General features: G+C 44.3%; 1 protein-coding gene across 3 annotated transcripts in view; it reads right to left on the bottom strand.

The window, feature by feature from the left end:
* The window catches only part of Cdc42se2 (CDC42 small effector 2), a 101,454-nt gene that overhangs the window by 19,101 nt on the left and 65,029 nt on the right, over positions 1-17,324 (bottom strand). For all 3 annotated transcript variants that reach the window (XM_013146740.3, XM_063230579.1, XM_023562736.2), the window contains exon 3: positions 10,876-11,189. In XM_013146740.3, coding sequence (XP_013002194.1) covers positions 10,876-10,929 — 54 coding nt within the window. In that variant the 5' untranslated portion in view covers positions 10,930-11,189. The remainder of the gene's footprint in view (positions 1-10,875; positions 11,190-17,324) is intronic.

Raw genomic sequence — 17,324 nt, 5'->3', positions numbered from 1 at the left:
GCAGCATTTCATCTGTTTCAATTTCCAACAATGAATGGCAGCACTGCCGTTCTATCCAGTGTGTTTCACCCCTGCCAAGACCCTCACTACACTTTCAGAGCCAGTTTTAACACTGGACCATTCCATCTGACTGTAGCCATTCTGCAACATGTCAACCAGCAAACATGACTCACATGGATGTTTTCTTCATCTGAATCGAGGAGCGCTGTGTTCCCTTGTCTGTATCTGTCGACTCTTGCTCCACTGCACTGTCACAGGCTCTCATCGCCAGCATCAAAGCAGCTGTCACCACCACCATCATCATCCACCCACTCTGTTTTATAAAAGCATGAATTCACCAAATGATCACCTTCATCCTCCATGCATGCGTGATCTGATGGCTCACTGGTGACCGCCTCCAAAACTTGCAAATCTGGTTTTTCATGTGCCACTGTACTGAATTGGGCTACTTCCCCCAGAAACGTCAACAGAAAATTTTTGTTTAACAAATCCTGAAGTGGTGTAGGTCTACTTGGACCCTCTGTGATGCTCAGGGAAACACATGCAAAACCAGTTAGGCAGAGCACAAAGCTGAGTCTAAATCTCACGGTGCCACTCTTGCACTCATGTACACACCTTGCACTCATTCATCATACCAAGTGGGTAAACACACAGGCCGTTTCCTGGATTCCTCAGGGAAAGGCACTGAGACACACAGCTGGCTACTGTAACGCTAAAGTACAAATTCACAGTAGAAGCACCTAAAGAACTGGTTTGGAATTTTTAAAACTATGCCTTGAAGGTCCTAAGAATAAAGTCACTTCCCAAAGCTAAGCACAATGGAAATTATGTCTTTTACTCATTTTGTTATGTCCTCAGGCAGTGAGAAAATGACATCTCATAATACATTTCTTCAACATGAAGGAGATTATAGTAACTCATCCTGTATGCAGGACTGATAGCTAACGGTTTTCAGCATCACAGCAATGGTAGAATACACACGTGTGCACATGGCAGACACACTGCGCATGTTAAGATCCCAGGAGACACCATCCAGCTGCTACCCAGAGAGACCAAAATGCTGCAGTACTGCTGGTTTCAACACAATTTATCAAAACAAGCTGTGCATATCTGCAGTGACATAATTCAACTGAACGTCCAGTAAGGGCATTCACTTCCTATTTGGGTAAATTTATTGAAATACACTAGAAAGAAAACTTGTTTTAAAACTCAAAGGGAGGCACTGGGGATTCGCCTCAATGACAAAATACTTGCCTCCCAAGCGCAAAGTCCTGAGTTCAATCCCCAGTACCAAAAAAAAAAAAAAAAATCCAAGGGAAAGCAGGCATAGTGAGAGCCTGTAATCCTAGCATGGGGAGTTGAGGCAGGAGAATAACTGCATCCAGAGACAGTTTGGGCTACATATCAAGTTCAGGGCCAGCCTGGATTACATACACTGTGTCAAAAGCAAAAACAATCAACAAAATACAGAAGAATCTGCCACTAACTCACTAGCTTTAACTTAGTTTATTAGTTAACTTATTAATATACTTTGAATATGGTATTGCAGTGGTCTGCAAATGTGTAGTCCAAGTACGCACATCTATGGCCGACTAAGCATTTGCTTAGATTCCTTTTAAAGGTAAAATGTTATGGCTGCACATAAAGTGATTTCATTTCACAAATGAAAACAAAAGTAATGGCCCACATGCTAAGACAAAAGAAAATGAGTGGAAAAGCTTCCCTTCCACTGGAAAGTAACTACACAGTAATAAGAGGGCGAGTCTAGCATGCACAAGGCCCCGTGCTCAACTCCCTAGCACCACCAAAGAAAGAAGAAAAAATAAACAGAAAACGAAGAAAAACCAGAAATAGCTTTTGAGTAACTAAAAGTAAGTTAAATCTATAAAAATAAATCAAACATAAGTACTACTACAAACAGTTTATCTTAAAAAAATTTTTTTTACTATATACAAAAGTGGGAGGACACCAGGTTAAACTTCAGAGTACTCAGTACTTGAAAGAGCGGAGTCTTAAGATGGAATCTGTCTCACATACGAGACATGCTAATAAAATTGATCTGTATTAATTTTATTCATTACAAGTCAGTTTAAAGTAGAGGATGAAAAATAGAATGGTTTACAAAATGTTTATAGTACAGATGAACAAATTCTTCGAAAGTGCTTTTAAAAATGTTCAATCTTCTACAGACATCATAAAACCAGTCCCAGGGTATTAGTCTAATCTGTCTTTAGTAACAGATTATATGAGTTATAAACACTTTATTCTCTGTAACACCACATTATTACCTATTACTGATTTAAAATAAAATCTGAGTTCCTACACTACTCGTATCCACCAAGGCCAGGGAAGGCGGCTTTGGTGCACACAAACACTAACTCCACAAAACACAACCGAAGGTTTAATCATCTTCATCCTTCCAATGTGTGTCTAGGTTTATAAAACTCAAGAGAAAAAAAATAATGCTATTGGTGTTACAGAAACAATTTTATTTTAGCTATTTTAAGAATTCATGACCTTAGATACGATGTAGACTTTCACATCACTTACACAAAGACAGCACTTGTAAATGAAGACTGTGTGTTCCAGATAAGCACAATTATCTCCCAGATGTGGTCAGATGACTTGCAGAACAACAGATCTTTAAAGAAATGTTTCAGTACTCATAAAAGCTGTCAGTTAATAGGCCTCAGGGAGATTCTTGCCACTGCCTGCTAGTTGAAGATTATAAACATAAAGGGAAAATGATGAGCATAGAGGGGAAAAGTATGTGCATAGAGGCTTATTTGCCGTAAGTATGTTTTTAAAAATTATTTGAAGTTTTTCTTCCTGTTTATCAAAAAGTCCCCTGCATTCTCATTTCCATGGTAACTATCTTATCCCACTGACACAATCCACTTCTCAACCCCAGTGCTGTGTTCTCACATGTGCGCTCCAGAAGGACCAGGGAGGACACGGTCCCCAGCCATAGCCCCGACATGGAACAGGCTGAGTGGAAGTGCTCCCAACTTGCTGTGAGACGTGGGAGAACAACACAGGACTGCTACCTTCATTTTCCATCACCCTAAAAACTAAGCTCTGCTAATACTGAGTACACGTTGGTAAATGGCTACTGACTGAGTTTATTTCTGTAAGAGTCACTAGAAACAGTAAGTAGAAAGTCTCAAATTAATGTTTAACCACATTTGAGACTAAACAAAAACGGATGGTGTTATATTATCTCTGATCAACCTGCTTCAATTTATCTAAGTGTGCATAGAGGCATGGTGGCACACGCTTGTAACCCTAGCACCGAGACACTGAGACACCGAGGCAGCAGGATGGCTGCGTGTTCAAGACCAGCCTGGGCCACACTTGAGATCCTGCTCGACAACCTAAAGAGTGAAGATTTCTCTTGTTCAAATTTCAAATGTCTCAGTCTGTGATCAGTTGCCGTGACGATGCTGAGAACCCACGGAGGAGGCAGTAAGGCACAGCGGAGAAGCAGAGAGGAGAAGAAGACAGGAGCTGCCCAGGCCTCTCCGAGGGCCACTTCCACAGCCCGGAGCGAGCCTTCCACACAGCGGCCTCCCCGCTCAGAGCCCCGCCATCTCCCTGGGCTGGAGCCCTCACATCGTACATGGGGGCCTTCGGGAGGCAACCCAGATGCAAGGAGACAGCCCGAAATCGACTGGGTGTCTTCTAGGAAGCATGACAGCCCCTCCAAAGGCAGACAGGCAGTGTCAGTGCGTCAGACTTTGGGATTTCTAAACTTAGTAATACAGTTAAACACCGAATCACCCCTCTCCAGCGCTTTTCTAAAAAGTGTTAAATTCACTGACCTAAGTGTTTATGATTCTAGGATGCGATTTTACTGTAAGATTCAACAAATTCACAGTCAGCATGCACATTTGTGTTTTCAGAAAAAGAGAAGAAAGATGATTTTTTCTGCCACACCTCCCACTACAAGTGTGAAACAGGGTGGACGTTGCAGCAAGCCTGTACCCCTGAGGTTCCTGCTGCAGTGTCTGGCGATGGACCTCACCTGAGCAATACTGTTCCATTTGCTGTCAAAGCCCTGAAGCTGTGAGCCGCCTCAGCCAGCATCTCCTTCAGCAACCTTCTGCAGAGCCGCTGTCTCACCCTGTTGGGCAGCACCGGGAACTCTGCAGTCTAACCTCCCACAGTCCCAGCTCAGATACTGCAGCCCATCTCCAAGCACAGCGATTCCCGTGTTCCACTGCAGCAGGACCAGCACACTGCCTCTCCCTTACCAGCCCAGGAGGCCTTGGGGGCCAGGGTGCAGCTCGGCCGGACCAGCACCACCCAAGGGTTTCCCACTCCAGAAAAGAGAAAAATCTCAGCTGCCTCATGACCCACCAGCCACATGCGCACTGGCCCTGCCCTCCCTCTCTGACCTCATTCCCATTCTGGCTCTGCAGAGCGCCACCTCGATGCCCTCCTGGTCTCTCTCACAGGAGAGCACCACCATCCAGGAGTCCCTGGACCCACTGGTCCCTCTTCCTAGGCAGCTCTGCGGCTTCTTCTCACAAGTCCTCCCTTACCCAGCTACCGACCACCCATCCATCTGGAGGACCGCCGCACACAGCCTTCCCTGAACATCCTGTTAAATGTCACCACTGTCTCCCATAGCGTCTTCTATTTCCAATTCCTGTTTGCACCCCCAAAGCATCTGACATCGTTAACACAGCCATGACCTGTACAGTAAACATCTCCTTCATTATTGGAGCAGCCCAGGAGATAGAAATGATTCTTTCGCTTGGTGTTTTATCATCACTCCGGCTTTCTGCAGATCCCCAAGCATTACACGCACTAACGATGGAGCCAGTGCACAAGTGTCTAAAATAACACAGGTTAGAAACAGACTGCACCACCGCGTCAGCACCACGCAAGGACCCACTGAACGGGAAGGTACTGGCTTTATTCCTGTAAGTCAATGTTTTTGAGGGCAGCTTAAAAGTTCACAACCACAGGGCTGGGGATTTAGCTCAGCAGCAGTGTCTGCCTGGCAAGTGCAAGGTCGTGAGTTCAATCCCCAGGACCAAAAAAAAAGTTCACAACCAGCACACGACAGGGAACTCACTACGGTGCAGTCCGGTCCAAGAAATAGCAGGCAACGTTTTAAAAATGAAGCCTTCCAAGCCCAGCAGTGTCTGGCACAGCACCCGCAGCAGTCACGCGAACCAAGCTCTCAGAGCCTCCCGTGGTACAAACGGCCTAGTGGAGCCTTGTACCACCACTGACCCACAGCACAGCAGCCGGCCCACAGGCTCTGGAGCGCCACCCCTGGGCACACAAGTGCCACACCACCAACTACTGCACTGTGGGAAACGAAGAGTAGAGAGAGCAAAATGATTCTTAGGCCACCACTCAGGAAAACACTTTCTACCTGTTTCTTTTTCACACGTGGAAGGCACAGGAACCGGTCTGACGAAGAATGGGTGGGAGCACTGGCCCACACACACACCTACACACACCTGCACTCCTACACACACCTCAGAGCTCAGCTTTCCCGGTGACCAAGCGTGCTCAGAAAGGCAGTCCTGTAGATGTCAGCAGAGCAGCCAACGTGCGCTGTGGCAGCAACAGAGACACCAAATCGTGGGCTATGCGGTTATTTACTGATAAGGCACATTCTTCCACAATGGTGACCACACGGCCCATGGAGTCTTGTGTACTTTTTCCTCAGCAAGTCAAAAAGTTAAAAAAAAAGTCAAGTGTTCACAGAATCTTTGGAGAATACTTAACATAAATACGGATTTATTAAAGGTCAATGAACATCTTAAATGTTGTATGCAAAAACCTCAAGCTTCAAAATCTTTATGTACAAACCAGGGATGGTGGTACACACCTATAATACCAGGACTCAGGAAACTGAGGCAGGAGGCTTGCCACGAATTCAAGGCCAGCCTGGGCTACACAGTGAGACCCTGTCTCAAAAAAACCAAAGAGAAAAAAAAAAAAAACAACAGAAAATACATTTCAGAGAACTCACAACTCCAGAGCATTATGATCCAGCTACTTTAACAATTTAGCTACGAGTGTGTACACTTACATCACATACTTGAATAGAATTTGCTTACATGTGCACACTGTAATAAGTGGTAATGAATAATCTATCTTTAAAAGCAGGGTAATCTGACTTCTAGTCTACCATGTAAGGAACGCACAAATCATCACTCCCATCCACACAAGAAAAGAGCAATGAACAACTCTTCTTACAACTGCTGTCCTGGGGAGACGGAGCATCACAGAAACCTGGCCAGCACCCAGTTCTCATCCAGGAAAGCCTAAACTCTAAGTCATGACAGCCCAAGGGGGACAAAAGTAGAGTTAAATACTCCAGGGTGAGGCAGTCTCTGGGGAGGCTCCCCCCACACCTGTGGGTTTCACCCTTAGGAACCCATTCCCATAGTGCTGACAGAAAAAAACTCCGGTGTCTCAGCTGAGTGCAATGACAGCCAGGCTCAAACAAGCCAGAGTGTTCTGTCCCCACCCTCAGAGCAACTCCTTCTAGAGCCCAGCCAGCTGGGCTTTCACAGACACACACCTCCTCGGTAGATGGTAACACCCAACTCCAGTGCCCTTTTCATCTCATCTCAGGATAAAAAACAACAACAAAACTGAGAAGCACGTGTGTAGGACACAAACTCACTTGGAGACTGAGATCCAACCACAGCACTCCTCAGTGCTCCTCCTCCCCACACCCTACCACACCCACAGAGCTCCTGAGCAACACACTGTCACTGAAGCAGGTGCAAACCTCGAGCTTCCTCAGGGGATCTCAAGAGGAGCCAAAAGATCAAAGACAGAAAGACCAAGTCTGGCATGTGGTGCACACCTGTAAATCCCAGCTACCGAAAGGTACAGCAAGAGGACTGAAAATGGAATGTAACGGGCTGGTGATACAGCTCAGCAGCACAGCACCTGCCTGGCAAACATGAGATTCTGAATTAGATTCTCAGTGCCAAAAAATTTTGGGCCAGGTGTGGTGGTGCACAACTGTAACTGCATCACTCGGGAGGCAGAGGCAGAAGGATCGTCATGAGTTCAAGGCCAGCCTGGGCTACACAGTGAGTTCAAGGCCAGCTTGAATTATAATAATGAAACCCTGTCTCAAAAAAAAAAAAGAAAGAAAGAAAAGAAAAGAAAACATAACTTAGCAAGATTCTGTCTCAAAATAAAATAAACAAAAAGGGCAAGGTACAGTGCAGCGGCGGAGTGTTTGTTTGCCTAGCAAGTACCAGGCCCTGGCTTCCATCCCAAGTATGCAAAGAAGAAAAAACATAACAAACAAGGACTGCAGAGGAATTTCATCCTCCAACACATATAGCAAATAATAAAACGGCCTCAATCTCAGCCACAGAAACATAGAACTTCACACTAACGGACTATTTGCCTTGCTTTTTTTTTAACCTAATGTTTAACCAAAAACAAAAAATTACAAGGCATACAAGCAATATGAAAAAAACATTTAAGTGTCCCACAAACAAGTGTCAGAACAGTCTTTAGAAGACCATATATTATAAACAACACGCAGTAACTGAACACACATGCAGTCTTTTTGAGTGCCCACTCACATGCACTGGCTCATTTCATGATTCCTTAGCTTACAACTTTCCCACTACAGTCAGGCAGGGCAGGGTGCTCAACATTACACTGGATACTGTTCACTCTGCACTACTCTAGCGCACGTCTTAACTAGTGAAATTAAGATTCCAAAAGACAAAGGCTTAAGTATCTGAAAGCCACTGGACGGGTCGTCGCTCTATGGAGATACTTGTAAAAATAGTTTCAACTAAATCACGAGTAATCTAGTTTAAATGTTTCAGGAATCCGTCAGAAAAATAATAGCACATAAAAACTAACAACTTCTGTACTGGTCAGCTTTTCCACTCCTGGGAAAAAAAATTCCCAGCACACAACTTAGAGGGGAAAGAGGCTTCATCTAGCTCCAGGTTTCAGAGGTCTCAGTCCATGGCTGGCCCCAAAGAGAAGCACCAGGGGAAGGGAAAGGGAAGGATGCTATGCAGCTCCCACAGCCCAAAGCAGGGTGGAGACAGGCTGGGAGAGCCCCCGGTCAGCCTCCAGGCTGGGCCAGAGGGTGCGTAACTAACCAAACCCGCCTGGCTGTAATCTAGCAGGACTGCCGCAGGGTCCTGACCTCCACACTAGCAAGCCAATCAGGAAGGGCAGGGGAAAATAGTACTTCAAGATAGGAATAAAAATCCATAAAGTATCTACAACAAATCTAACAAGAGTTGCAATTTGTTTGTTGGGGGGGGGTTGTCTTTTTTGAAACAGGATCTCGCTATGCAGTTCAGGCTGGCCTTGAGCTCACTTTGTAGCCCAGGCTGGTCTCGAACTCGTAATGATCCTCCCACCTCAGCCTCCCAAGTGCTGGGATTACAGGCATGAGCCACCACGCCTGGCAAGAGTTGTAATTTTACATGATAAAAACTTTAAACTTCACAAAAATATAAAATGTACATAAAATATATAAGCCAAGCAAATCAACTCCTTACCTAAAATAAAGCTATCATTTCTCACCTTGTCAGTCTCTAAACTCAAGGCAATCTTAAAACACCTACAGGATTTAAAGGTATGTATTATGCAGGACCTCATATGAAGAAAAATTAGAGTATCACAGTAAACATGTGACCAATCTAGCTTAAAAATATAAGACTCTGGCCAAGTGGGGTAGTGCATACCTGTAATCCCAGCACTCAGAAGGCTAAGGCAAGAGGATTACCTTGAGTTCAAGACCAGCCAGGGGTACATAGTGAGTTCAAGGCCAGCCTGAACTGCATAGCAAGACCCTGTCTCAAAAAAAGACAGAGATGGGGGCTGGGGATTTAGCTCAGCGGCATAAGCGCCTGCCTTGAAAGCAGGCAGTCATGAGTTTGATCCCCAGTACCGATAAAAAAAAAAAAGAGAGACAGAGGAAGGAAGGCAAGCAGGGAAGAGGGAAGCAAGCCTGCCTCAAAATGAACATTAAAACCACACCAACACACTTGAAAAAGAAAAGCTACAGAAAAACTTCCCCTATAAAGCATCCACCGGTCCTAGGTAACTATAGCAACTAAAACACGGTGGGAGGCTGCCATTGAGCTATGGGGTAGAACACCCACCTGGGTCCCGACCTCAGCACCACACAGGAGAAACGTACAGCAGTGGCTGGGCATAAACACGCATGAATGCCACAGCCACAGACAGATTTCTGTAGCAGGCTCCTGAACGTACGATAATGATAGTGCAAAGAGTCAGCCCCTTCCCCAACATACTACATAGGTGCAGCTCAGAAGGCTGAGTGTGAAAAGGTCAAATGCTGAGAGCAGAGTAACAGACCAGGGCAGCAAGTCTTTAAAACACTGTGGTGGGATAGCACAGTCCTCTCCACAGGGAAGCCTGTCCACCATGAAAGACGACACAAAGGTAAAAAACACAACAAGCAGATACACTGCTACAGGAAACATCCATGACACTACCAATCACAACGAACGCTTGAGAATGGTTATCAATCACAATAAATGCCAAACAACCCAAGTAACAATTACAGACTATACAATCACTCGGAAATCTGACGAAAGAGGAAATAAATTTATACAAGTAAATGAAGACTTAACCTCCCTAGTAATTAAGAATACATTAAAAAGGATAAAAATGGTTATAAATTATGACCAGCAATAGAAAAATTAAGTGTTTATGGTATATCTATGTCACAAATACTATGAAGAATTTATGATGATAGGAATGATTTCTATTTAAACAAGACATCTCTTGCAATTACACTGCTAAGTGTAAATGACAGAAGATGTACAGTACAAACACTTAAAAATAAAACCTATATAAATGTGTGTATATATTAACTCACAGGTATCTAGAGGGATAAACACCAATCTCTACAAATGATTTCATCTGGGGATCACTCAGATTGGGGAAAGGGGCAAAACAAATTATTTTCATTTTTAAGGGTTTTTTAAATATATACTGTATCAATTTTTTTAATAAGCATTCATTTATGGGAGGCTGAGACAGAAGGATCACCACAAATTTGAGGCCTGCATGGGCTACAGAGGGAGTTCAAGGCCTGCATGGAATACACAGCAAGACCCGATCTGAAAAAAGCAAGTATATGAACAGAATTCTAACCCTACTTTAACCCTTCTCTTCTTTTTAATGGTGTTACAAAACTGAATAAATACAACTGCAAGGCCCAGTCAGCCAGCACCCAGGGTTACACGCCCCAAGGTAGTGTTCCTGATCCTGAAGACAGAAACTCATCAGCCCCTACAGAACTCAGAGTGTGGGAGACAGCATCTGTGCTTCCACAGAAAACAAACTCCAGAGCGACAGGGAAGGGGAGAGATCATGGCAGGGCACGGCAGGGGCTGCACAGAGCCGAGTCCCAGCACGGGCACCTCCCAAGAGGAACAGCCTTAGGAGGCGGGCAGGCAGGACCTGGGCAGAGGGAACCACATGTGAAAGCTCAGAAGTGGGGCGCATGCCAGGCAGCTGCCAGCCACGACTGCACCAGCTGAGAACTCGGGGAACAGTGTCCCTAGGAGGGTGGCCTGCAAGGAATTGGAAGGGAATCTGCCGCCACCTCCTCCCCACTGGCTTCCCCCGGGGCCTGGCTCTCTCCCCAGCTCCCCCAGATGTATCTAGGCGGTAGGCCAGTGAATCCTCTCGGTCATGCATGACAGCCTCACTGTCCTTCACACACAGTTTTTACTCAACATGTTCAGCTGTTTCTGTAGACATCGCCGCGACACCCTGAGATGCGCCCTGTGATTGCTGCTGGGGGCCGGCAGCATGGGGACCCGAGGTGGTACAATAAGCACTCACCGCACACTAGCATCGCTCCATACTTACAGGCTGGGGCTGCTCCGCAATGCAGCAGTTGAAACACAACCAGAATTCACTCATGCTTTCAGTTCAGGGTAGAAAATGAGCACCAGTGAGGGTTCCAAATCTCACTTTCAGAAGCTTCCCAAGGTATGGTCTTCGATCTGAGGAATGTCCAGTTCAAATAACCCTATTGCTCTATTCTGTCCTTAGAATTCGAATTTATATAGGCAAGGTAAAGAAACAGGTTGCTTCTTTTGCTTCTGGTTCTGCACACGCCTTTCTGAACCAGCAGGAAGGTGTAAGACTGCTGTCTTGACCCAAGGCCTACAGCAAGTAGCCTAAGAAAAAAAAGAAAAAGTGAAAGAAAATAAGTTTTTTTATCCTTGGAAATATTTACTTCTTAAATCTGTGATGAAACTGAAAATATTACCCCAAAAGTGCACACTGAAAATCAGGATTTTTTAACAAGGAGGTGTCCTGGAACCATGAATAGATTATAACTGAGGCCATGAGGACTCTAGGGAAACAGTACTGTGATGAGCAAGCCAGGACAGCTATCACGAAAGTAACAAGAATGTCTACACTTATATGACCCCCAGGAAAAAAGAAGTCTACAAAGGTAAAAGCACCATCAGAGCAAGGGGCAGAGAAGTGGAGCCAGCTGCACGCGGAGCCACAGGGGCCTTGCCAGGAGAGACAGCAGGTAACTGCACCAGCTGGCAGCAAGGGAGGAGAGATGGACAACTTTCCACAGCCACACATGGCACAGAGCTCCTCAGGGAAGTGGTCAGTGTGAAAGCTTTCCAGAAAAGCAAAGCAGTGAGAGCCACGTGGAGGCGATATCTGCAGGCACAAAATGTAAAAAAAAAGAGCACAGTAACATCCAGTGGAGGAAAAGGTCATCCTGGAAAAGACCAAAGACGGCTTACTCGGACTCTCCAGAGATGTCCCAAGTGATGAACTATAAATCACTTATTTATAAACTTGTGAAAGAAATATCAAATATTTATAAGGCTCACCAATCACAGATCATTAACATCCCCAGAGTCCAGAAGTCTTTAACACAGCACAGGGAATGATACATAAAGATTTAAACGTATCTGCAAGGAGGAGTAAAGGGAAGAAAAATTCACAGTCCTGCCCTAATTACGACTGAGAACCAGGCGGCTGTGGCAGCATAGCCTGTAATCCCAGCACTGGGGAGGCTGGATGGCGGCTGAATTCATGGCCAGCTGCACTGCACAGCGAGACCTGGTCTCAACCTCCACGTCAGAGCCAGGACTGCTTCCTTTAAGCAAGGACAAACACTCTTTCACTCCAAGTCTAAACCAGGAAGCTGGCAGGCTCTTTGTCCACGATTGGGTAAATATTGTGGAGTTGTATTAGCTCGAAAAGAACATGCTTCACGTATCTCTTCTGTCCCACCTTATGAGAATGTAAGATTAAATTCACACTATCATCATTTCAGTGCTGCCTTTTTTTTAACTGATTTTTAACTAATACAGACATGATGAACGTAATTAGGTACTGCAAAGATTAATAAAGATTTAAAAGATATTCAAAAACATTTAAAAATTATACATATTAATGGAGTGCCACATAACGTTTTATACATGCACATGGTGTTATGTTTAATTAGAAACATGGTGAAGGCTGCGAAAGGCTTCCTTCTGAAGGGTGCAGGACACTGCTGCTCCCCCCATCACCCTCGGGGCAACACCACCTTGATTACCTGACGCACATGCAGAAAAAGAGGCGCGCCACTGAGCTACACCACCACCCCATCGGCTTCAAATCTCCTGTCTAGTTTAGTCCCCCCAGCATCACCTATTCACATCTACCTCTCAGCTGCCAGAAACTTCCTTCAGACACTAATCTTACACTGAGAGGTGTGTTCTCCTTTTCGTCACTGGTTTCAACTAAGTGCCATTTAAGAGTGGTTTTCTACTTTGTCATCTATTACAAACTCTTTACCTCTACATTTCCCCAAATTCCAACTTCTTTCTCATTCAGAATAAAGCACTTTTTTTTAAATGTACACTTTCCCAGTCCCATGTACTACTTTACCATGATGTTCACAAGCCAGGCATGGTGGCACACACCCATACTCTCAGCACTCAGCGCTGAGGCAGGAGGATCAACACCACTTCAAATCTAGGCCAGCCTGGACCACACAGTGAGTTCAAGGCCAGCACAAAATGAACAGCGAGACCCTGTCTTTAAAAAAACATATAAAGACATATATATATGGTTACCATACTTGCCCTTGAGAGTTAGTTGAAGAGTAAGTATTTGAAGGTGACTGTGTTGGCACATACTTGGGAGGCTGAGGTGCAGATCTCATAGAGGCCAGCACAAGCCACTCAAAGTTTCAGAAGTGGACTGCGGATGTGGCCGTAGAGCAGAGCACTTGCCTTGCCTAATGCATGTGGAGCCCTGGACTCAATGTCTAATAGTGGGGGGAAAAGACTAAAGTGTTAACAGTTTGTGCTTCTCTGCTTCCACCAGGTAACAGAAATTGCTGAAATATTATTTCCAAACCAAGGGGATGCTTGTGACTCTGTGGGTTTTTGTTAAATAAATACACAGACCTTAAAATTTTTCAAACAGTTGGGCCTGGTGGCACACATCTATAAACTCAGCATGCAAGAGGCTGAAGCAGACAGACTGCTACAAGTTCAAGGCAACATGGCGACCCTGTCTCAAAACAAGGCAAAAACTCTCACACGTGCCATGGTCTGTGTTAACATGTTTTGTGTCTGTTTTCCTCAACAAGCTTCCTTTTCAAAATTTCCTTTGAGAAGCCAGGCATGATGGCACATGACTGTAATCCCAGCACTTGGGAGGCTGAGGCAGCAGGATTGTTGTGAGTTCAAGACCAGCCTGGCTACAAAGTGCAGGGCCAGCCTGAACTGCATAGTGACACCATCTCAAAAAGACACACACACACACACACACACACACCCTTCAAAACTGAATGAACCTTAAAGTACATGAGAGAGATGTCTCCACTAATGGCTACATTCTAGTATTTCCATTGCTTTTAAAATTTATGCTTTTTCAGGAGGCTAAGGCAGGACAACTGCTGTGAGTTTGAGGTCAGCCTGCAGTATATAGACTCTGTCTCAAAAAAAAAAACAAAAAACAATCCTTTACGTACTGCCTTTGGCTGCCCTGCCACAGACTGCTTCTCCCTGCAGTACCCTCTGTGGTGTCACCCTGTCTTGGAACCAGCTGACTATGGGCTGAACCTCTACAAACTGTGAGTTAAAATAAACCTTTCCTCCTTTAACTTGTGGATGTCAAGTATCTTGTCCTACCAAAAAAGAGTGACTTATACACAGTCCGTATCATACCAGTCCTTTGTATCATCAGTCATTTTCAGTTTAATCATTCTGGTGGGCTTAAAGTTGTATCTTGCTGTGGTGTTGTCTGGTTGGTTGGGTTTTTTGAGACAGGTTCTGGCTATATAGTTCAGGCTGGCCTTGAACTCACAGCAATTCTCCTGTCTCAGTCTCCCAAGTGCTGTGATTACAGGCATACATACACCCGACTGTGCTGTGGTCTTAATCTACACTTTTCAAATAATTAACAGTAGTATTTTCATGTGTTTTTTGAATATTCACGTATCTTTAGTTATGGATGGACTGAGTTTCAGACCTAAAACAAGTCCTTTGTCCAATACATATATTAAGAATGTTTTCCTCATTCCTGGGAAAGATAGCAGATCGATAAGCAGTAAGGTAAAGAGCCTCTCTTGAGAGAAATAGCTCAGACGCTAGAATTTACCACCATGGAGAAGACCAGACAAAAGAGAGGGATTCTCATGACCCCGTATGAAATAAAAAAGAAAAGGAAAACGTGGACAGAAAGCTGCAGCCACATGCGCTCTCACCAGAGCCGGTCCCACACTGGGCCGGGCAACCTGGAGCCTGATGACTTGTGGCTGCAGTGAGCCCGAGGACCTCACTGCAGTAGACAACAGTAGAAAAGTAGACAAACAACAACAGAAAAATAGCATAGCAAGAGGATGCATTGCAACGGAGAATGGAGCCGGTGTGGAGACCTGCACTGGCCCCTGGTGAGCGCTTGGAATTTGGTCCTCTCACGTGAGCAGGTGACCGGCTGGGTGACATATTGGAATCAGGCAGGCCAGGCCTGAACTCAGAACCATAGCGGCTTCAGTTGGCCGCTCCTGGCGCAGAGCAGATTGGCAGGATCTGCTTAGACTGGGTCATGCCCCTGGGTGGGACACAACAGCCAGGGACGAAGTTGCCCCTAAAACTGTCCTGAACTGGTTCCATCCACATGGCATACACTAAGGTGGTGAAGACCCTTGGTGATTGACAGGCTCCGAGGGGCCAGCCTGCATGGCCCCTGCTTGCACGTCAGTGATCAACAGCAAACTGGAGAGGGCAGCAACCCCTAGCCAGCCAGCATGCTTCAGAGTAACCATAACCAACAGAGAAAGAGCCTGAGACCTCCACTATATCCTTGTCTGGGAGAAACCAGAAACATGACAAGAGAAAGAAACAAAAAAATTCTCCAGCCACCAACCCAGGAAATATGGGTCCAGGAAAGGTAAACACAGAAGAGATTAAGGGCAGCAAACGTGCAATATCGGAAACAGCATCAGCTGACATAAAGAATTATCTTCCTGGGCCAGGGATTTAGCTCAGTGACATAAGTGACTGCCTTGCAAGTGTGCAGTCATGAGTTCGATCCCTGGTATCAAAAAAATTTTTAAATATTAAAAAAGACATACCTTTGTGACATTACAGAAGAATTCAAAACAGAAATATTAATACAAATAAAGCAAGATATAAGAAGATTAATAAAAGAAATGCTAAGCACCTCTCAAGAAGACACAGATGGAAGAATGAACACAGGAAAAGGAGGAAAACCTTCAATGAAGAATATTAAAAAAACTAGAATACCTGAAACAGATTCAAAGAGCTTACCAGGAAATTACATTGAAAGCTAGCAAAATTGCTTGAAAGAAACTAAAGATAGACTATCAAACCTTGAAGACAGGTTTGCAATGTATGATCGCGAAAGGAAAGATCTCTTAAAAATAACAAGGAGCCAGAAGTAACAATACAAAAGCTAGAAGAGGACAAGAAGATCTATAACTTAAGAATAAAAAACATGAATGAAGAAGCAGGGGTAAACGCAAAGGAAATACAAAGACTATTCACAGAAATAATTAAAGAAAACGTCCCAAGCATAGGAAAAGGAAATGATATTCAGATATATGAGGCATACAAAAATCCAGCCAGCTATAACCAAAACTGATCTACACCCAGAAATATAATAATCAAGATCTCAGAAATTCATCACAAGAACAAAATACTTAAAAGCAGTTGGAGAAAAGAAACAGATCACCTATAAAGGAAAACCCGTTAGAATCACAACAGACTTCTCAACATAGACCATCAAAATCAAGAAAAGCTTGGAGCTAAGTATTCCAAGCCCTGAAAGAAAATAACCTCCAACCCAGATTGATGTATCCTGAAAAACTGTCTCTCAAAATTAATGGAGAAACAAGATGCTTCCATGACAAAGAGGAAGTGGGGAAGTTCATGACCACCAAACCAACCCTACAAAGAATACTGAAGGACATTCTAAGAGAGAGAGAAAAAAAGACCAGGGTTTCAGGAACAGCAGCAGAGGGAGCTCACTGAATGGCAGTGGAATGAAGGGGAAAAGTAGACAAACAACAGCAGAAAAATAGCATAGCAGAGATGAGGTAGAGAAGGTTGGCCATAATTGCTAACATGGATGGCCTCAATACACTAACAAAAAGAAATACGGGCAGAGTGGATCAGGAGATAAGAGTCCATTCAAGATGCTCTATATAAGAAATATACTTAACCTGAAAGAGGGTTTATGGACTGAAAATCAAAGATAAGGAAATGATGCTCTATGTGACAGGGAACCAGAGAGAAATTAGAGGCAGCTCGTCCAGCAGCTGCACATAGGTTGGAAAGACAGGACACTTTTATACAATGGAGAACTACTCAGGTAGCTATAAGGAAAGAAAACCTTGAGGTTTTTGTAGATAAAGGAATACAAATTAAGATCAAGCTCAGGGGTTAAAAAAAAAAAAGTTCAGAACCACTTAGGTAAAATAGGGGGCTGCCCCACTAATCTAAAAACTAAAGGAGTTAGTGGGACCCAAAATGTACAGTGCACCCTGTGAAAGTGAAAGGGGAGGAAATGTCTAAAAAAGGAAGGCAGAGGGCATTGTTAATAGTGTATCAGGATTTAAAACCCACATTATTCTCATCGCTCTGTTTAAGTTTCATTATATTATATTCTGTGCTAGTCTGTCTACTTGTACTAGATTTGAGGGCACAGACAGCTATTCTAAAAATAGCAGGATACACTACGGTAACCATCCTTAATTTCCTATTAACTTAATCTGAAGCCCTGTATTACTTACTTACACTGTCTCATTATGACTGATCTTA

The sequence above is a fragment of the Cavia porcellus genome, unplaced genomic scaffold (assembly GCF_034190915.1).
Source record: "Cavia porcellus strain 051 isolate PalLab524CR breed Dunkin Hartley unplaced genomic scaffold, mCavPor4.1 scaffold_19, whole genome shotgun sequence".
Taxonomy (NCBI): Eukaryota; Metazoa; Chordata; class Mammalia; order Rodentia; family Caviidae; genus Cavia; species Cavia porcellus.
This window is presented reverse-complemented; position numbering and strand designations above follow the sequence as displayed.